This window comes from Alligator sinensis, unplaced genomic scaffold (genome assembly GCF_000455745.1).
Source record: "Alligator sinensis unplaced genomic scaffold, ASM45574v1 scaffold85_1, whole genome shotgun sequence".
In the NCBI taxonomy this organism is placed as follows: Eukaryota; Metazoa; Chordata; order Crocodylia; family Alligatoridae; genus Alligator; species Alligator sinensis.
In genome coordinates this window covers 1,209,584-1,232,312 of record NW_005841891.1, presented here as the reverse complement: position 1 = coordinate 1,232,312, position 22,729 = coordinate 1,209,584, and the positions used below count along the sequence as shown (strand labels likewise).

The 22,729-nt window shown below is 42.5% G+C and overlaps 1 protein-coding gene across 2 annotated transcripts in view; it reads left to right on the top strand.

Moving 5' to 3' along the window:
- Positions 1–22,729, top strand: part of CDC42BPB (CDC42 binding protein kinase beta) — a 120,030-nt gene that overhangs the window by 25,540 nt on the left and 71,761 nt on the right. For both annotated transcript variants that reach the window (XM_025197182.1, XM_025197181.1), the window contains exon 2: positions 5,264–5,355. In XM_025197182.1, the coding sequence (XP_025052967.1) occupies positions 5,293–5,355 (63 nt within the window). In that variant the 5' untranslated portion in view covers positions 5,264–5,292. The remainder of the gene's footprint in view (positions 1–5,263; positions 5,356–22,729) is intronic.

Genomic DNA, 22,729 nt, shown 5'->3' with positions numbered 1-22,729 from the left:
AACCTGCCAGGTTTCCCTGCTGAAAGGGCTCAAATTATCAATTGGACTCTTCAGCCGCTGAAGAAGTCACACAGCTCTCCATAGCCTTGTATGATGGGCTCTTATTCACTAGACCTGGACTACCACCATGGTTTTGTCAATCCTCGTGGTTTTGTTCCACATGTTGAAGTCTGTGTTTCTGGATTCAGAAGAGCCGGAGAATCTGTTTACACTAAAGTGTTTCTAAGCCTCATGATTGTGGGGACAATTTTTTTAGTGCGCAGTGAAAGCACCCTAGAGAGTCACATACCAGAGAGAAGACAAAATCCCAAAAAACAAAAAATCACTCTCATGATTTTTAACTTAGTTGTGATTTTTGGGGGACTCTTGACTTGGGATTTTTGAATGCTTGAGGTTAGCTGTACAGGTGCTCCAGATGCTCTGCTAGGATGGGAGGGAATTTTTCATGTGCTGCTTGCATCCCAGATACAGAAAGCAAACTGCTATTTCTGTGTGGTAAGGAGTATGGTGAATATTTCTACTGCTCCAGTCTCTTCTGTTTGTGAATCTTGATTTTTGGGGTTGTCTGCAGCTGCACATGTTGAAGCTGTTCTGTACCAGCCTTCTGTGCATCAGTGTCTGAGTCGGAAGACCCTGGCAGCAGGATATGGACGGTGGAAATCTTGCCTCAGTTGTTCAAGCTGTGCAGCTTGGCCTTGCAGAAAGCTGGTCGACTCTATCTCGGATGAGTACAGCACTGCTCTGCAGAGCACACCATTAAATAAACCGATTGTGCCAGCAGGGTTGGCAACTGTTGTTCACTACCGGGTCTGACAGCACTCTGAAGAGTGCATTTGACTTCCTGAGCATTTTTTGATGTACATGGGCCAGCTATCTTAAACTCTCCAAAAGGCCAGTTTTTGGTGTGCTCCTACTAATCACATGCCCGTAGCCTATCATGGCTGTATAGGTTAGGCAGCTGCTAATATCTGTGACTTTCCTTGTCTAGATAGTGACTAAGTTCTGGCAGCCTGCTCAGGAATGCATTGCAGCATGGACGTACCTAAACTAGCTAGCTGACATACTGGTACTCATCTAGCCAGGGCAGAGCAGAGCTGAGGATGGGCTGCTCATCTATCTACCTCACTGCTTGTGTATGTTGTGTAGCCTGTGCGGAGCTTTGTGTTGTCATGGCTAAACCACTGCCCATACCAAAGCTGGCTAATTAAGAGGTCTGTACTGTGTTGCAGTAGACCTGTTCTCTAAGTAACTTACCCAACACCCTTATGTTCATGACACCTGTGACTGCATTTAATTTATTCAAGTTGTTTCCTTCTGGGCAAACAACTAAAGGTTTAACAGGAAAAGAAAAGATTATATGTTGGAGTTCCCAGGCATGGGAGGGAAGTGCATAAAAGTGTGTGAGAAGGTAATGCTTAAACTTGAAAGCAGGCTTCATCTACAATTTAGCGTTCTCTTTATCACCATAGAAATAAATATATGGTACCAGTGTTTAATATACTTATTTTTAGAGTCCATAAATTCCTTTGCTTTTTAAGGCCTATAAGGCTTTGAGAGAGGAGGCATAAAAGAAAACTGTTGCTATATGTCAGAGAAAGCATAGGTTCACCTTTGGGAAATAGTGCGAGTGAGAATAAGGAAAGAAATAGATATCTGAAAAAATCTGTAGTACACAGACTACTGATTCCAAGATATGGTCCGTCCGTCCATCTCACCCCCCTTTTGCAGAGTCTACAATACTGTCATGTTACCTATAAATAATTCTTTCCTGAAAACAATATAGATAGCCTTAATTTTTTTTTTAATTTTACAAAGGAAACAACAACCACCTGGTTCATAATTTACCCAGATGAAATGCTTCATAAAATTTTACCTTAATTGTGAATTATAAACCCACTGCTAATCTACTAATCAATATTGATGTGTGTAGCACAACTGTTATTCATACCAAATTTGTAGAGAGAACACTATTCTTTTTCCCAATTTATAAAACAGCAATGATGACAGTTGCCTTCCCTTAGCAGTATTTTTTTCATTTGTCACACTCAAATGCTTAGAGCTTTGTAGTAATAAAAATACTGCCCTGGTGGTTGTGTCACGGTCCATCGTTTGGAGGAGCATAGTAGAGGCAGCCTCACTATATACATACTAGGACAAGTTTCTGCTCATCTAACTAATCTTGATAGGCATGTGCACCCTACTAACCCATATCCAGAGGGCTTGATGCTGGGATTAAACATTGCAAACGTTTCTGAATGTAGAACCAAAACGTGAAAATTGGAGCATTGTTTCAATTAAACATTACAATGAAACAACTGCTGTACAACCTAGCATTTAAAAGCAAAGCTATGTTCTGATATAAATAATTTTTTGCTTTGTTTTGACATTTAAAAAAAATGTTTTCAAGCATATTCTTGGCTTTGCACTGTCTCCTTTGTTTAGTAGTTCACTGTGTGATTATCACTTGGTTCAGCTTCTTTTTTGGCCTCTGTAATGGTACATTTTTTATAGGATAGATCATTTATTTACCTGATTTTTTTTCCCCCTGAAATAATTTTAAAAGCATGTTTTCATAATTTAATATTTAATTTAACCAAGTTAGGGTCCTAAGCTATTACAAATAATTTAACTAAATTAAAAGCCTACCAGTGCATGTTTGACTTTCTTTAAAGGCCTGGCACCCAGACACTAAAGTAGTAAAAGTCCCAAGCTAAGCATCTGGAGCCAGAATTTGTTTGAAGTGATAAAGTAGCTTTTGATAATTGTGGCCTCTGTTGCAGCAGTAGACAATTGTGTTAATTATTGTGTTCCTATGTTGTATGGGGTATGGTCTTTTCTATGATCTTTGGAGATTATGTTACCCACTCCCTTGGCTGTCATTACAGTGCCAGGGCATTGGCAGTAACCTTGTCTTCCTGTCTTAATTATTTAACGGCTCATTATATGGTTTTCTTGATTATTTTTTTTTCAGGCATCGTGCCTTCACATTATATGTTGTGAGGGTCTCAAGTGGTGATTTTTGGATATTCTTTCAGTAAATGTTTGCCTGCAAATGCAGGGGACGACTCAATGGCCCATGAGGCCCCTTCTAGCCCTATGTTCCCAGTTCAGTAATTAGCTGACGGATGGAAAAGTAGGCAAGCTTGTTTTTCCTTTTGCAATCTATAAATTAAAATGACGAGTAAGAATATAGGTTTCTAGCTGGTTTCCAAGTCTTAAAGGATGTGTTGACTGAATGCAATCAGTTTAGTGAACCTACCCCAAATAATGCCACCTTTGTTTTGCACTCAAAATGGAGTAAACATGTTTTGCTAAACTCTTAAATTTATCTAGCACATCTAAGATTGTTATTAGCTAAGCACACCCCCTTTTTAAAAAGAAGACCTGTGTTGCCGTTCAAATACAGCTTGATTTATCAATTGTGAATAAAATAATTTAGCATTGCAGTTACAGAGAGGTGATTGGCTACTATGTGCTCAGAAATGTATTGCTCACCACTTTTTAATATAAATATAAAAATCTAAGAATAAATGTTAAGCTATGTGCGCGTATTTACACGAGATGCTTATTACGCGGTGGCCTAATAACATCACGCTGTAGCATGTCACAACAGAAACCATGCTAATAGCCTGCTGTACAGGGTTCTTAGGCTAATGCCCAGTAAGTATCACTAAATAACTGTTCACCAGCACTACTGAGCAGTAACTCTAGGTACTGTGCGTTTAGCTAGCACTTTATTAAGAAAGTACCAAACTAAATGCGCAGTATCTAAGGCACATTAACGAACGTGTAAATACACCCAGTGAGTACTTAACAAAAAGTACCAAGTGTTATTAACCAATTGGAATTTACTTTTATTTAGGAAAGAACTAAAAGAGTATAAATACAAAACGGAATACAATTGCTGATTTAAGGCAATCCTATTTGGTTCTTAAATTTTGTACTGTTGTCAGGAAGAGGTCAAATAAAACTATTGGACCACAAAGGTCTGAATACTGGTCCTAGACCATAAACCAACACCAGCACATCAATATGTATTCTTCAAATCAGTGGTGGTTTTCCTCCATCCATAGAGAAAAATAGGAAGAACTTTGTGGAGGAACCTTCATACATTACTTCTCTGGCTTCTTGCACTTCTTTTATTGTAAATTCAACTATTTTATGGGTCCTGATCATCAGCTAGTGAGAATTAGTGTAGCTCTACTTACTGCAGTGAGTTTTCTAACTGAAAATGGCAGAGGAACTGTCCCTCCTTACTGTATTACAGTAGTGCATACCAGCCTAAACTGATATTGAGGTCCGGTTTGTGTTTGGCATTTGTCTCTGTAGAAGCATACCAGTACAAATGATGCTTCCGACTCTTGGTTCCTACAGTTATTAGGTAGCACCATCAAAATGAAGAGGGTATCCTTGCCATAGATAACTCACCTCTAATAGTTTCTAGACCAAGGTGTGCCAAGAACAAAGAGTGTGGCATTTCTGCAGCGAAGTATTTTTCTCTTCTCACTGTATTAGCCATTAGGTTACTTTTTGCTTTGAGGGTTTTGGTTTTGGTTAAACCTACTACTTCATGATACCATCTTCAGTTGTTGAGAACCCTGGTCTCAACATCTGATGTCTGTTATTGGTGGCAGTCACCCTTTCCTAAAGGAGGCATGCATGTGTTGTGTTAGCTCATTACTTCATACCATGATTTCCACTTTTTATCACTAAAATCTGAGCCCAAGGTCAGTTAAAACTAATGGGGATAGATATGTGGTGCTTTTACCTTGTTGTCCTTGCAAAAAGGACAAATGTTTGGTCATTACTGTGTAATAGAAATTTCAACCAAGGAAAGTATCTTGTTTTAATGTGTATATAAGGGAAAATATATATTTAAAGCTTAGGTAGAAAGCTAAGAATCTTTACAACAGGAGTAGAGAAGAGGATAATTGTTCCACAGTCCTAGGCAAGTTTACAGTTTTTTTGGTATTTCCTTGGGTTTATTCTTTATACTTGTCAGGATAACTGATGAGCAGTAAAGAACACAGTAGAACAGTTATTTTTTAGAGAACTGAAATTCCACTGTTTTGAAATAAAACAAGCTTATTAGTTCTCTAATGTAAATGAAACAGATCTTAATTTTCTAACTGGTTAGTTTACTTGCATTTATGTTTTGAACATTTATTGATAAAATACCTTGTAAATCAAAAATCTTTGGATGATATCATTTGTAAAGTTTCCACGTGTAATTTCATTTTTCTTTTCTTTTTTTTTTAAACAGCAAGACCATTTACACAGTTGGTGAAGGAAATGCAACTTCATCGGGATGACTTTGAAATTATAAAAGTAATTGGAAGAGGTGCTTTTGGTGAGGTAAGACATCCTTGCACTCTGATTTAGATGCCTTGAATCAGAACTGTCCATCTTATAAGCAGCTCAGTGCCACACACCTCAGGGCTGCAGTAGCATGAGCCCTTGACTGTACCTCACCCAACTGCATTGCACAGCCCTTCTCTTCACCCCCAAGCACATGTGCACAATTGAATCCTGTGCGTGGGCAGTGCCCGTCTCTGCTCCCTCGCTGTGCCACAGACTGCCAGCGCTATGAGGTTCACTGCCCCACCTTCTGGGGCGGAAGCAGGAAGCAAAAGCTGATGGAGGGGGAGCCCAGAGACCCCAGCCACAGAAACAGGCAGAGCGATAGAGGGAGTGGCAGTCAGGTAGGAGCCTGGGGGCTGCACATGAATCCTTTAGGAACTGTATGCAGCCTGAGGGCTGCCAGTTGGACAGCCCTGCCTTAAATTAGTACTGTAACTTGTTGGTAAATTGGATACCCTGTGCATCTTATTTCTCTGTAGCTGCATGTGTCATAATAAGGGCAAAAGGTTCATATAGAAAGGTATAGCATGATATGCCATTTTAATACTGAAATCCTAGTTAAGCAGTAGTAAGAGATTTTTTGGGTGTGGATGCTGCATTTAATTGTGCATGAGTCTCATGCATGAGGTTGAAGTCTCTTTGACTAGCAGGGCTTACTGCAGGAGTGAACATGGATTTTCAACCTCCCTTTTACATAAGGATTGTGGAAGCCATGACACTAAGTCTCCTAGCCTGCTAGTGTCTAAATCGCTAGTTGTTAGTTCCAGCCAAGCCTCCGCAGAACTGTCTATTAGTTGTACAACAATTTAGCTCTGCCTGTCTGTAATAATTCCTTAGGATCTAACCTTCTTGTCCAGGACAGTTCAGTCATTTCCACCGCATGACAGCCTTTAAACCTTCAAGCATCTTAACCCCCTTGTATGCTGTGGTTTTCAACCATAGTAGGTGCCTTTTCTGCTTAGGCAAGAGTCATGACTCGTGGGAGAGTTGGGATGCCAAACCGAAACCTTGCTTATAGAGCAGTTAAGGAAATTCTCTTTGTCCCAGTGGTATGTTGCACCTGGTGGAATTCTCAAGCATCGGAGGAAATTCTAGCCTGAGTTCAGTTCCTTCCTATAGAAGAAACTTGTAAAAAAAGTACTTTGGGGAGGTGGGATGAAATCAGAAGCTCCACATCTACATGCAAGGGTAGTGACAAGGAGCTATTTATCATCATGGCATCAACCATGCAACTTTAGGCAGGGGCTGCAACAGTTACAATCACTCACCTCAAGGATTCCAGCCCCATACTGGAAACTACCCTGTCACTACTTCTTTGTCATCGTGTCTCCAGTCTAACCTTTCTGTATGGTCTGTTACCAATATTCTGCACAAGCCACTGCTTCCGGTATTGGTGGTGGTGTTGCCAGATCTTGTGGGGTGCATTGTGGTGCTACAGGGCATCTCAAGAAATGACCCGGATACTGAGACAACCACTGGTATATCCCAGTACATAGCCCCATATGCTTTGACACCAGGTTTAGAGGAAGGTGTTTTTTGTACTTTCTCATGTGATGTGTTCTTTATGTTTCCTCTCTTCCCTGAGTTCAGCTGGATAAATCTAGCTTCATAGCAACAGAATTGAGGCTTGCTTTGCTTTGCCTGCTGTATTTTTGTGGAAGGACACTTCATCCTTTCTGACTCAGTGAGTGCTGCTTTGCTTTCTTTGAGGAATAGATCCCTGTGTCTCTTTAAATAGGAGTTTACATTCCCAGATGACATCTCTGGTCAGGCCCAACAGAATGCCAACGGGTGAGGTGGGGGTGTCTTTGTCACTGGATAATACAATAACACCTACCACCAGATAATGTTAAGAAATTGCAAGAACTGTTTCTGAGAATAGCACAAACTGCAGACACCATTTTTTCAAGAAAAATCTGTTGTTCAGTACACTGATGAGATTGGACGTGGAAAGGATCATTTTAGATAAATGTGGGGTGGTTCAACCTTAGGCCAAAGCACTGTAATAAATGTCTGCCATTATTCCAACTAAAGCAAAAAGAAAATAAAACTGCCATCAAACCCTTTAAAAAGGTTATGCATATCTTTAAATCCATTCCAGTCCAAGATCAGCAGTACAGGAACAGTTCAAGTCTACCTAAAGCATTCCAAAAGAGGACCCAGCAAGGGTCTCTGAGAGAAAAGGCTGCTCTTCTACTTCTTTCCACCTATGAATGGTAAACTGCTACGCCTTGCTGGCTAAGTACTATTTCTTTTTAACTTGACAGTGATATCACTGTTTCCCAAACTGTTTAAACAAGAATGAATTCAAAAGTTAAGGAGGGCCAGTTAATGATAGGATGGCCTTGTAAATAGCCATGAGTAGATACATAGGGTGTCAAGGCTGCTACAGACAACCTGGTAGGGAAGGTGATGTGGAATGCTTCGTGGCTTTGGTGTGTCATGAACGGTTAACCATGATAGCTTTAATCTGCAAAACCATGATAGCTTTAATCTGAAAAACAGACAAGACAATCTTCTACATACCCTGAAGATTTTAAAAGCTACCTGGTTTTCACTCGGAGCCAGTCAAGCCAGTTCAAAGTACATACCTTGGGATTCTGTCTTGTCGTATTCCATTGGGTACAAGACAGAGAGCTGCTAGAGACCATTGTCTCTGGCTCTTCTAATGCATTTCCACTCCTTAACCCCTAGTTACCCCTCTCTCTTTAGTCTTCTTACTGGAACTAGAAGGATGTAGTCTTTCTGGACTTCAGCAAGGCCTTTGATACCGTCTCTCACCCCATCCTAATTAGTAAACTAGGCGACTGTGGCATAGACGCCTACATGGTCAGATGGATTGCAGATTGGCTGAAGGGTCGCACTCAGAGGGTGGTGGTGGATGGATCATACTCGACTTGTGGGGAGGTGGGTAGTGGAGTCCCCCAGGGCTCGGTCCTGGGGCCTGCGCTGTTCAATTTCTTCATCAGCGATCTTGATGTTGGGGTGGAAAGCAACCTGTTTAAATTCGCTGATGACACCAAAATTTGGGGGGAGGTGAGCACGCTAGCAGGGAGAGAGAGATTGCAGAAGGATCTGGATAGGTTACAGGGGTGGGCAGACAGGAACAGGATGCGTTTCAATACGGACAAGTGCAGGGTGCTGCACTTGGGTAGTAGGAACCAGCAGCACACTTATACGATGGGGAACTCCCTACTTGAGAGCACGGAGGCGGAAAGGGATCTTGGTGTCATTATTGACTCCAAGATGAACATGGGCAGACAATGTGAGGTCATGGTTGGCAGGGCTAACCGGACCTTGTCGTGCATCCACAGGTGCATCTCGAGTAGAGCCAGGGAGGTGATCCTCCCCCTCTATGCAACGCTGGTCAGGCCGCAGCTGGAGTATTGTGTCCAGTTCTGTGCTCCCCATTTCAGGAGGGATGTGGACAACATGGAGAGGGTCCAGAGGAGGGCCACCCACATGATCCGGGGACAACAGGGCAGACCCTACAGTGAGAGACTGCGGGACTTGAACCTATTCAGCCTCCACAAGAGAAGGCTGAGGGGGGACCTGGTGACCGTCTATAAACTCACTAGGGGGAACCAGAAGGGTTTGGGGGAGACGCTGTTTCCCCTAGCCCCCGCTGGCATAACAAGGAGTAATGGGCACAAGTTGATGGAGAGCAGGTACAGATTGGACATCTGGAAAAACTACTTCACAGTTAGGGCGGCTAGGAGCTGGAACCAACTTCCAAGGGAGGTGGTGCTGGCCCCTACCCTGGGGATCTTTAAGAAGAGGCTGGATACTTACCTGGCTGGACTCATTTGAGTCCCGTTTTTGTTTTTAGGGTGAGTTTTTTTTTTTTTTGGGTTGTTCTCCCGCCCTGGCGGGGGGGCGGGCTAGAAGATCTATTAGGTCCCTTCCGACCCTGAAACTATGAAACCTATTAAAACAGAAGATGGTTTCACTCTTGGCATCTCTGAAGAAAGGGTTTTTAATCCTATTTTAGACATGAGGCTACTAGAGAAAGTGTTTGTCTCTGTCATTCCTTTTTTTTCCAAGTGCAAAGCTTGTTCGGGGCCTTCTGCTTACCAAATGTATGTTTTCTGTTTTGTTACTCATCTGTCTAGTCCACAGGGAGCACTTGGGATTCACAGTGAGACTCAATCATTGCCAAAATTAAGGTACTGCTATTTGGACTCTTCGCAACAGTAGGAGTTCTCATGAAATGCATAGATAGCTAGCACATTTCAGAGATGCTTCATTCCTCCCTATACCTACTTACCCTAGAGGCATCAGATATCTAGCCTAGTGGCTGGATCCAGCCCATGGGCTGTGGGGCTTGTGGGCTGGAGCCCCTGCAGTGTGGATGCTAAGCCCTGCAGCTTTGGAAACAAGGGCATTAATATTGGTTGCCTCTCTTCACTGCCCCTTTTACGTGCCACCAAAATCAGCCCTGGTGATTGAAATCAGTGGCAGGGGAAGAGGGGGCAGATGGCAGCAGCATTACCTCCCTAGGTTCCAAAGTCAAACCAAAACAGCAGGTCCAGTGGCTGCAGCAGTTTAACACTGCAGTTGCTGCCTATGGTCTGGATCTGGGCTGTGGGGAATCCCCATGATCTGAATCTGACCCATGGGGGCCCAACAAGTTTGACAACCCCAGGTCCAGACAACTGTCAAACGGGACTCCAGCAGCCCTCGAGAACAGCCTGTCATTGCTAACTTAGCTAGGACTTCTTGGGAAATGCAAAATAGTTTTTCTCATTATAAAAAATTAGACTCTGTTAAAGTGTTAGTAGACTCAGTCTGCAAATAGCAACTTCCACAGGATGGTTTCTAGTTTCTCCAGTTCATAATAAATGACCCAAAGTCATGTCCCACTATATTGATGCATACTGGCTTTGAATTACTAGCTCAAGTGACTTTGCCTGCGGTCCCTGTAATTCCAATCCGAACACAACATAGAGGAGGGCTGCACTCCTTTTTCAAGTTGTAAGAGAGCTGAGTTTTGCTTAAATGGCAAGAATGTGTGAAAGGGGAGGGTTACATAATCTGGCTCTTCTTTTGTGGGTGTTGGTTGCCTGGTTCTTTGACACTTGTCCCAGATGTCCAGAATGTTGTAGGAGTCACTGCTCCTTGTCAAATTTACTTAAGAGCTACAGCAGTTTGATGTTATAGTAGAAACTTCTCATTTTGTTCCCATCTGGGAAGGATGCTCCTTGCCATACACAGGCTGGCATGTGTATGGAGAGAATAGTTCCTTACCCTACCATGAGTAGGGTGCATACTGGGGGGAGGCAAATGTGGGGAGGCACTGGGCTTGTGTGCGGTCCTGTTGGATGCAGCTTTTCAGACAGCTTCAGTTTTGCATGTGTGAGGTGCAAGCTCACCTACAGTGAGATCGACATTGCTTACATTGTCTTGAGCCACAGTTGCTGTTTTGGTAGCTAAATGTTCTCTTTGTAGCAGTTTGCCAAACCAAGCTTATGTGATTCATTGTCATAAAAAGATAAATTCTTTATTAACTTCATCAGGCAGAAGTACCGTGTGAAGATCAATGGTGGTGTTTTGCTTTAGTTAATAGTGGTCTTAATAGGAATGTTTGGGCACTGCATGTTAACCAAAATAGAGTAACTGAAGAGACAGTTCAAAGAGGATTAACAAATGCTAAAAGGATTTTGAAAAATGAGAGTTAAGTGTTCATTCTAGAAAAGAAAACTAACAGAAATGGGTGTAACATATGAAGGAATTTTGAAGAACCAGGACAGAGCAACAGACAATATCCCATGTTATTCTGGTTACAGGTCAACTCACAGTTTCAGGTTCAGCTTGTATTGTATTGTATATTATACCTTATTCAGGGAAAGCAGCTTTTCCCTGGAATATAAATTAATAGCTATAGAGAAAGTCCTTGAACTTGCTCTGTGGCCAGAGCATGGAGCCAGGGGCATGTGGCTGCCACACCTGGCAGCACACAGCAACCACGGCAGTGCTTGTATGGCACTGTATGTGGGGCCCTGGGTGGTCGCCCTGATTCGTGCGCCCCCTCCCCCCACAGGAAGAAATTTGGCAACGGGAGCAGCAGTTAATGCAGCCACTGCTTCTCTGCCACCAGATTTGTGAACCCGTGGGGAGTCCTGCAGGCTGGATGATATGGCTCCATGGGCCAGAAGTTGCGCGCCGCTGCAATAAGAGACAATCTCCTTTTGAATTGATAACTGATGCTCCATCTATTCTGGTTGTCTTTGAGTTACTTTTTAAGAGTTATCTCTGAACGATGTCTATATGAAATTAGAATTTTGATTGGTGTCATACTTCAGTTGAGTGCAAAAACATTATCTAAATATTTGATCCAGGCCAGCGTTGCGTTCACCAGCTTCAGCACATTGGCCATCTGATCTTGGCCAATGCCATTTTCTTTTGACAAAAAGAAATGCTGTAATGCCAAAGGAAAGAAAGAAATCTATACAAACTCTACCTGTTCTTGGATAATCCTGGCTCACCACACTAAGGGCATGCTATAGAAATTACCTTCTAAGAGTTTTGTGGATTTTAGTAGGAACAAGAGTGGGAAAGAAAACAAATAACGCTTACATAAAAAAATGTCTTTTCCACGGATCCAGGCCCCTGGAAACAAATGCATCAGCCAGAACAGGGATAAGATTGGCATCCAGGGATTTAGATTTGGTGTCATTTAATTGAATTCATTATGTTCTGTGAGAAGGAGAAATTATTAGGGTTTGTCTACAAAGTATATTTAACAGTCTGGAATTATTTTGGTTGGGAAGTTCTGAACTGAAAAAAGAAGAATTTGGACACTCCCCTGCTATCAGTAGAAGTCGGGCCTGCTTTGGCCCACTATGGTGAAATTAAGAGAGCAATTTTTTGGGTAGCCATTGATACATTTCATGTCCTATGAAACTACTGTAAATTAAAAGGTGAATCATTTTTTGCTTTTGGTTGCCACTCTTAACTCTACCAAAGGTCAAACCACTTTTATCAAGAAGGTGAACTTTGCTTGAAGACAAACCCTTCTCTTTACCATTGTAAAAATCTGTCAAACATTGTGCTATAACCCTATGCTAATTCATAATCTTTGATGCATATGCAGCCTTTTCTGCAAAGTATTGATCAACGTGTATCCCCTCTAATCCCTGAAAATGCTGTTTCACAAGCTAAGCCTTGGGCAAGAACTGTTTCCACTGAATTTACAGGGTCAGGCACAGCTGAGTCAGGAGGACAGATGAAATCCATTGTTCCCATCAAACCTTGTTGGGAACAAGACAATACATCCGTGAAAGAGAATGCATTAATAAATCATCTGTTTCCTGGTAATGCTTACAAAAATACTTTTTATTGCTTCAAATTGTTGTTTCATAGTTGTGTCATTGGCTGCTGCTTGCATCAGGGAAGGAAGCAGGTTTGCTTCCCTGTGGCAGTTTTACAGTGTCCACCCACTCTTACTTGAGCGCTACCATGTAGCATAGGCAGATTAGGTTTTCTGGCAAGAGTGGTATAAACACTGCGGTAGTTTCTTCCCCTCCTCCTGATGCCCCTTGCTCCTCCCCCTTGACTTTTGAAGTGATAGCCCAAAGTTATCAAGTTAATGACTCAAAGAACAAATACATACACTAAAAAGCACTCTTTATCAAAGAAGAAGTATTACTCCCCTTGACTTGATAGAGGAGAGAATCATACTTGAGTAGGAGGCTCTCAGAGTGGTAGCTAATTAAAAATATGCTAAGATCTAGGGAGAGTACTTGGCTTGTACTTGCTTTTTCTTTGCAAAAAAAAGTTAGGGAGGGGTGGGGGATGAACCTGAGTAAATCTGGATTCCACATCTTTTAAAGCATATACCAAAACATTTTCAAAATGGAGAGACATTATATTGTGAGCAGCCCAGTCAAGTTTCTTGAACTGACTTATTTTATTACTAATTTTTTATGTTCATTGGCTAATTGTTGGAAAGTTCTAGTGTCCGAGCAGCCTTTTACTAGTCACTCTTGCCTATATTGTCAGCCCTGGATGAAGCTCACTGTGGTGAAGACCTGGGATGTCTAGTATGGCTAGTTTTAACTCTCTTAACTTACTTGAGACCATTTTCCACCTACTTAGCCAATATGTCCTTTCCAGCTGCAGGGAAACATTCTTCAGTTACTGCCAAAGTGCTAGCTTGAAGCTCTGGAGGGTTGGCTCAATTAGCTCCTGGCTTTAGGTCTCAGATGCATTAACTTTTGTATCTGCCTCTAGCTTATGGAAGCACAAATAAGCTTTCTGTCCATCTCTCCTCCAGTGTCTTCTCTTAGGGCAGGAGAGGGCAATTATTTTGGCTGGAGGGCCGCTTACCAAGTTCTGGCAAGCTGTCAAGGGTTGCATGGGTAGCCCTGCCCCTTGACAGGTGCCCTGCCCCCTGGTCGCCATTTTGGGAACAGAGGTCCCAGCCCCTAAACCCTGACCTTTGCCACCAGAAGTCCCTCCCCTTGCCCCTAGAAGTACTCCTTTCAGCAAGGGGGTTTGCCATCTAGAAACCAAAAAAATATTATTTTATAATTTAAAAATCAAACATCTACTACAACATTCATTAATTTGATTTAAAAAATATATATTTTTGTCCTGATTTACTTGTGTTTGTGTAGTGTACATAGACGGGATTGTATAATAGCTGAAAATTAAGTCTTACTCCTGTATACCGTAAGGGAAGTATGGGGGGGCATAGGTGGGTGTAGGTTTGTGGGGGTTGTGGGTGTCTGTATGTGGGGTGTGTGAGATTTGTGGGGGTGTGAACATGGGGTGCTGTAAGTGTGGGGGGAGGGTGGCTGGAGAGGGTTGTGGTATGTGTGAAAGGGGGAGGGTTGCTGAGGTGTGTGAGGGGGTGTGGGATGTGCGTGGGGCGGGGGGAGGTGCCCACAGCCCCTGCTATCAGCGACAGCACCAGGCCTTAGGGCGCTCAGGGTCTCCAGCAGGCAGAGCCCCTGCCTGCACTTCTGCCGGCCTTGGCTCAGTGCTCCTGCTGTCTCTGGCCCTGGGGTACTGGCACTAGCCCTGTGATCCCGCGTGCCTCCCCCTGCACCCCCCCACCCCTGCCTACTGCTCTTACCACATGCTTTCCTGCACGGCCAGGGCTGCAGGATGCAGAAGGAGCTGGCTTAGCCCAGCAGGCACCACACAGAGCCAGCTGGGAATTACAGAGGCTAGGCCGGGCTGGCTCCTGCTGCATCCTGCAGCCCCAGTGATACAGGTGGGAACTGCATGGTGCCAGAGTGGCCAGTGGGCAGGCAAGGGGAGGGAGGGAGGGGCAAGGAAGAAGGAGTGGTGGGCAGGAAAGTGGAGAAATGGCACTGGCAGAGATGGCAGGTGCGGGGGTTAGGGAGTGACATGTGGCATCTCACCTCGCCCCCACCAGCCACTCGTACACCACGTGGTTCCCAGCTGTATAGCCGGGATCGCAGGGTGTAACCGGAGCCACCCCACCTGGAGGCTTCTAGGTCCTGCTGCTGGCTCCTGCTGGGTCCCGCTGTTGCTTGCACCATGTCATCTTTGACAGGCAGCCAGGGGCAGATAATTAATTTTCTAAATTTTTTAGGGGACCTGCATGGGGACCGTATTCTGCACACACCTCATACCCCCCCCCTCCCTCCACTCACCCCCTTTAAGGGAAGAGGAAAGATTTTTTGCTAATCTAGTATTCCATGGCTTTCTAAATTTATAACTAACTCTAGTACCTGTTTGTAGTTATTTATAACTTGAGCAGCAAGAATATGAATCAGCCATGAGCAAATTTATACCATTCGTGTCATTGTGCATGGGTTTCTAAATAACCAGAGGGAGACTAACAAGAATGGACTTGTCTCTGTTGCTGCTTAGAGCTACAAGCAGATGCACAGACTGGTGTTTCTGACTACAAACTCAGGAAGATGAACCACAAATTCCTTTTTAAAATGACAGTCTAAAATTTTGCAGAAATTGTTTGTTTTACCTCCCATCCCAGTTGCCAGAGAACACTTCATGCTTATCACTGGTGAATGGTTACTTCATGTCATGTGGGACATTGTTGTGAAATTGCCAACTATTGGGGCCATTATAAAATAGAAACGTAGTTGAAAACAGAAGTTGGAAATTCTTGAGTGAGTAAATGAAATCTTAAGTCAGGATTTGTGTATTGCAGCATCTGACCTGTATAAAGCAGCGAACTGGAAATCTGAATTTTAGCTGAAGTAGGGCCGTGTGAATATTTCTCTCCCATGACATCTACTTATGCCATCCCTGTTAGAAAATTGATTAGATTCCAAGGGGTCTGAGTATCCTAAGTTCATTCCTCTGATACTAATATAAACAGCCATTTGTTAAAACAAGCAAAAAATCTTTGGTATTGTAGGATAATATTTGTAAGGCATGAAACAGTGGATAAAGAAATTAATCAAAACCAACTGATCTATATTTTGTCAGTAGTTGTTATAAATTACATTAATCAGGAAGAAAGATGTTTATATTAAAAAAAAACAAACGCTGAATAGCTAAACAAGCTGGACCTAAGAATTGGCCAAAAAATTAAATTCCATTCTGTTGAATGTTAAACTGTGGCTATATCATTTTTTTTTTAAATATTTTCAAAACACTTCTGTATACCATCAGTTCCAGTTCCATAGACGAATATTTAGATAAATTGGGAGCTCAGAGGTGAATGTGTGCTTTGTCTTGTTTTTTTTTTGCGTCACAATAACACTAGTAGGTCCCACTCAGAGCTGTGGCTTCAGTTTGCTGGGATAATAACAAAACAAAGGAAGCTTTGGTCTGTGCCCCTGCGTGTTTAGACAGTTAATAGGGCTGAACGAAGGTTTGCCTGTAGACATACAATTACAAAAGCAGTGCCTAATTTGAGACAAGCTGATGTAATTGATGTTGCTCACTTACTGGATCAACACCTTTATTCTTTCTGTCTGTTCCTCGGGCCCTTGGCACACGTTACATTTAAGGTGCAGTTAACGTCACTCTCACCCTAAATAGGAAGTGCTACATTTGCAGCTGATTCATACACCATAAAATGTCAAATTGACCACAAAGATGTTCCACATATCAGCTGATTCCCAGCTTTCGAATTAGGACAGAGGTTGGCATTGGGATAGCTCCGGTCCTGATACTGAAAATGCGTTGCCAAGGGAGTGGCCTACAAGGTTCTGGGGGGAGAAGCTGAGCTGCTAAGTTCTCTTCTGGGAATTTAGCAACCCCTGCTCCTGGCAGCTTTTCTTGCCTTTTCCACAGATCCCTGAGTCAATAGGTTAACTGCCTTGCATGTTAAAACAAGGCACCTAGGCATCCTAGCCACTGGTACCCCAGTATTGGGGAGAGGCTTTCTCATCTTGGATTCCTTATGCACTGAAACGTTTAAAAACTGTGTGTACAGCCCTCCTTGGATCTTTTTGAAAGGTTGGGACCTTTAAAAAATACATTTGCTGCTCAGCTGCACACATGGTTTTTAGACATCTACCAGGCCCCTGGGATGGGGAAGCCTCTCGCATCCAAGGATCCCATTGGGGAACCCATAGGTTTGCAGGTGCCAGGTGGAGAGAGTTGAAGGACTCCCATTGTCTAGCACTTGCCAACCCATGCACCAGACTTCATGCTAGCAATGGCATGATTAGGATCTGGTTCCCGAGTCCCAACAATCTCACCTTGTACCATGCACATGTGGCATGGCAGGAGACACAATTGTTGGGATCAGGGATTAGATCCTATTGCATCATTATGTGAACGTATGCCAGGTCCCTCGCTAGCAGAAACTGACCTGGGACTTTAAACCCTGTCCTCTCTGTCTATCAGTGGAGGAAAAAGTAGGATGATGGCAATGTACCAACTCCTGTTAGTTAATTGCCTGAAGTTGAAAACTTCTGAAGCAAGGGTAAGTGGGAGAATAAGGATAACAGGATGTTGAAAATGTTAAGAAATAGAAATAATGTTCTGTAATCTCCACTGGCCAGCAAAGACATGAAATCACCGAGTGCATGTGGCCAAATTGAGTGCATAGATGGACTGTGACCATATACCTAGGTCATTGGTTCCTAGAGTTGTGATCATTTTGGAATCTGTTTGCCTTTTTTTCTTTTCCTTGTTTTTGTTTTTTTTTTTCAATATTTCTAGCCCCATAAACTTTTGTGAAGAAAATTGTGGAAACTGTAGTCTGAAAACCTCATTTTAATAGGTGCAGCTACCCCAATCATGCCTTTTCCATCAAAACTACATGTGACTTTGAGGGAAGAGATGGTAAGGCAGGTTAAGGAGAGAGTAGGGTCTCAGTTGCCACTCCAGTTTTGTTGTTAGAGGCTGGCTTTAACACCCCCCTCCCCCCCAATGAGGTGTTAAAATCGCTGTCTTAATCACTCCTATTTAAATCAGTTCATCCTGTATGGGACTGAATTCTTTCCTCGGGTCCCCTGTCGAGAGCAAGCAGTAGTTGGTGGAGGAGGAGGGTCTCACTGTGCCCAAAGGGACATACCTCAGTAATGGTTCAGGAGTTCTCTGTGGATGTCTCGTACCTCTTTCACAAGAAAAAAAACAGAGCCACCGTGCCAAAGCACAGTTGATAGGAGCTGTGCTATGTGGGATACTTGTTGCTCCAAATAGCCTTAACGGGCCCTATACTCACCTGGCTTTTTCCAGTACTGTATTCATAAATGCCTTTTAGGAGTACTTGGTGGGGTATAATCTCCCCTGGCTCTATACTCAGCAGATGGCAGTTGCTTAGATATTGAATGCAACATGGGTTTTTGTGGGGCTGGGGTTAAGAATCACATTTTCTGAATAATGCCGTACAAATGTATGTCACTGTATTAATGTTTCAGAATTCTTAATGTTAATACTTGCAAAATAATAACTTTTAAATACTGTATGTATCAGATGCATGCAAGTTTTTGATTAGTACAGGGCAGTTGACACCACCTGGTAAACTGGTAAATCTAAATTAGAAATAATTATTTTCGTTCCCTGTTTTATTACTAAAGCTCTTTTGCATGAAAACTAACCCTCTGGTTTTCTGAAACGCAGTAACTTTCTAAAAAGGAAGGGTGGGACACTTGTCCTGCTTCGCACAGAAATAGCAGATATCCTTAATCATGCACCCCGCCTAGATCCTCAGCAGTAACCTTGCATAAAAGTATTGTTGCAATGCTGACAAATTTGTTTAGTAGTTAATAGTTTTCTTTTGGCAGAGCAGCCCTAATCGATGTGATAAAAAATGCCCCATTGTCCACAAAATGAAACCTGTTTATGTAAAACTATTAATTTATGTGGAGCGAGAAAAGGAGATTAATCTGGTGTGTGGACTTTTCTGGCTAAGCAGAGATTCCAGGAACACTGAAATGATACTTGACTACAGGTGCAGGGGTGACTAAGAGTGCTGTTATTCTCTGAGAAATTGAGCTTCTTGCAAGGTTTCAATTATCTTTGCCCACTTTAGAGACAAGCCAGCTCTAGTGCCTATTAGTTGGCAACGCAGCTAGGGAAGAAAGCCAGATGGGTTCTGTTACTTCTTGTGTATATCTAGAACAGTGGACTCAAGGCACACGTCAGAAAACGCCAGCTTGTAGTTTTCACTTAGTTTTGACTACAGAAACGATGGAGCAATTCTTCTGTTGCAAAGAACTCAGCATGACCACAACAGGTGAGAATGTTTTTAACGCTAGGGATTCTTACTTGAAATCTCTGGGTTTATCTTGTGAATCATTTGCACAAGTACTGACTTTGTGTGGCACCCTGCATCACCCTTGGAAGGATCTCAAGGCATCCCAAGGTGCCGCAGCATCGTGGTTGAGAATTGCTGATCTAGAAATTTGTCACACCTTGAGGAGGCCACAGAACCTTGTTAGAGATTTCTGCCTGTCCCTTTAGATGGGATTGTCCTAGCTGTCTCTTGGGGACTGCCTTCTTCCTGAACTGTAGGTCAATAGGACAAGAATTCTTGAGCAACAGAAAAACTTCCTTAGGTGCTGAATCAAGACTGAAGAAATCCATTGACACAAATATTAAGAATGATCATTAACTTGAATGCAAAACGCACTTGATTTTGACCTTGCTTTGCTGTAATATATGTGCAAAAATATTAAATGGCTTACTCTGAGTATGGTGAAATTTGAATGTAATTCTAATGAGCTTTATATTGCCTCAGTAGTACCTGTTGGTTTGTATTGTAGTAACTGCGGAGACAGGTAGGTTATAAGAACCTAGATAGACAGATTATTTGTTTTTAGTTCTACTCCAGGCCCAGTCAACTGTGGGCATCCCTGCTGATGGTAATGAAATAGCTAGGTGTTTCTGAGGGATTTTATTGGGCTTGTAAAACCTTCCTTGTTGATTATACTAATGTGTGAATTGGAAATCCAAGACAAGGTTTCTCCTTGCCTGTTTAATATGGGAAAAATAAGCTTCTCTGCGGCTCCAACTCCAGTCTTCCCTGTTCCCTCTTTCAGGGATTGAGGTGGGAGTTGCAGCTGTCAACACTGTCTGCATCTCTTCTCCTCCCCCCCCCAGCCTCCCAAAAAGTTGCCTTGATTTTGGTAAATACAGTAAGCTCCTTTCACTTTTAGACTTCATGGAGAGTATGGAAGGCTAACAGCAAAAATAAGGGTTTTGAATAAAAGATCAGACTCTTATTGTTTACCCCCACAAATTAGTTTTATGAACTCTGGTCTAACTTTAAAATGGACTCAACAGCTTATATGTGTAGATGAAAAGTGTCTGTATAGCTATATCTCTCTCCAGATGTTGTATTGGCTCTCCACATTGCCTATTTTGCAGTAAGTCTCAAGTCTTCCATCTCTGGTACTATTAAGCCCAGTACTGGTTCATAAAGCAATTTTGTTTCAATAATAATAGCTAAGATAGTTATAGTAGTATGGGTTCTATTATTATAGCAGCTTTACCTGGAAAAAATAAATGTTCCCAAAATCATTACTGAGTTAGTCATATGTAAGAAACTAAGAATAAATTATGTGGGTTTTAATAGGTTAGAAGTAGTTATGCAAACTGTAGACACTTAATGAAATATACACTGAATGCAACATGTGAAATCTAGACTGTTTACACTTTCCTTCTCAAGAAAAAAATCCTTTAGATCAAAGCAACCCTAAATTTTGCTTAACCAAAAATGTCTTTTTGCCGCTTGAGAATAAATTTTACCTCATATGTATCAGTTAATGGGCTTGATATAGAAATCTGGATTCTATCCCAACTATGCAATTGGTCCAATAAAAGATATCACCCCAGGAAATCCTTACTTCTTCCATAATTCCTGGACCCTTATAGCTACAACATCTCTCTAACACTTGATCATGATCCACTTTAAAAGTCAGTAAGAGCAGTGGGGGCCAAATCTACCAACACTGTCCTTCAGCATCAAGTCCAGAGAAAGCTGCTACATCTCCCCCTGGTGTATTTATTGACAGCTATCGCAGTGTCTCTCCGTTTTCATTTTGCTAGGGTAAACAAACCACGTTCTTACAGCCTACACTTGTACAATGGGTTTTTCTATTCCTCTAAGCATTCTAGTAGCCAGACTTGTGTACAGGATTGCAGAAGAGGTTTTAGTAATGGCTTGTACAGTGATGTTAATATTCCCTATATCTGCTGGAAATGCCTTGCCTGATGCATCCTGGCATCACATTTGCCATTTCTTGGTCCCACTGCACTGGGAGTTGAAAGTAATCCTGCAGGTACCTTCTCTTGTCCATTTGAAACGGATGAGCTTCCAGCTCTTAACAAAATTCTTCCTAGTCCCTACGTGTGACCCCGTGTATTATAGTATTGAATTTCATCCTCTTTCTTTTACTTCGTTGCATCAGGACAACCTTTCTGTGAAGGTGTGACATTGAATAAGTACTGTGGGGGTGTGACAATTGCTTTTTTGTCTTTTCTTTGAAATTACAGCCAGCTTTCCAAGAACTAAGCTGTCCAGAGATTCATAACCTGTCCAGCAGAAAGTATCATTCTTCCAGATATTTTTTCCCCTAGAAGCCTTTTTACACTTAAGGCATCTGTGTTCATTTCTTACCTCCTTTACTGAGGCTGTAAACCTGACATCATAAGAAAACTGGCAGATCCCTACCTTGCATTGTATTTGACATGTTTAACCTTTGGGAGTAAGGATCAGCTGGGGAGGGAATTTGTTGTATGTAGAGTCAAGTTTTTCTTTGACTTTCATCCCCAGTTAATTCAGGGGTGCTAAACAAGGTGCAAGTAAAGGTGAAACTTGATGTGGTTTTTTTGCATTGCAGCATTGAAATTATTAGCTCAGATTGCTACTTGAAGATGGGATTACAGCAAGATGTGGTTTTTTAAGATAAGTTTTCAGAAGTAAAATATTAGATCTTACCAAAGTCTGAAAATATTTTAGCTGGATTTTTTTTATCTTTTGCTTTCTTCCAGTAAGAGTGAAGCAGAGCTTTGTTTCAAAAAAGAAAATCTTGAAAGACTGCACTGAAAAAGGAGTACAAATTGATGCAGGCTGCTAGCTCACAGTGTAACTACCTGAATGCCTTGCCATGTATGCTTTAGTTCCTGGTTTTCATGTTTTCTTGATACACAAATACTGAAAAACACATGGTAAAATAGTGCCATTGTTGAAACAGAGGTCTAGGGTTTGGGATGTTTGGCTGTATTCCTGACTGCTTCCTGTGTGACCTTTAGGGAAATGTACTTAATCTTTCCTAATGTATCTTCTCTGTCATAAAATGAAAAGGTGTGTGGGAGGGTGATGCAGAGATTGCCTGCATAGCAGCACCAAAATAGTTTGCTGGTGCAGGCTATCCCTCTGGTTCTTGGGAGAGTGAAAGGAGCAGAAGGTAGACAGTTGCCACAGTGACATTTATGAAACAATTCAAAGCAAAGGAACTTTGAATGGGTCATCCTGATGGTAACTCTTTATAGTTTCATAGTAGCTAGGGTTAGGAGGGACCTGAACAAATCATCTAGCCTGACCCCCTGCCACAGGCAGGAATGAATGCTGGGTTCACAAGACCCCAGACAGGTGATCATCTAACCTCTTTTTGAATTTACCCAAGGTAGGGGTGAGGACCACGTCCCTAAGAAGTTGGTTCCAGATTCTGGCCACCCTAACCGTAAAATATTGCCTCCTGGTCTCTAACCTAAACCTATTCTCCATCAGCTTATTACCATTGTTCCTCGTCACCCCAGGTGGTGCTGGGGAGAATGGGGCTCTTCCTATTTGCTGATGATCTCCCCTAATAAAGTTTGTAGGCAGCCACCAGGTCCCCCCTCAGCCTTGTCTTGCCGAGGCTGAACAGGTTCAGGTCCCTCAGTCTCTCCTCGTAGGGCCTGCCTTGCTGCCCTCTCACCAAGCGGGTGGCCCTCCTCTGAACTCTCTCCAGGCTGGCCACAT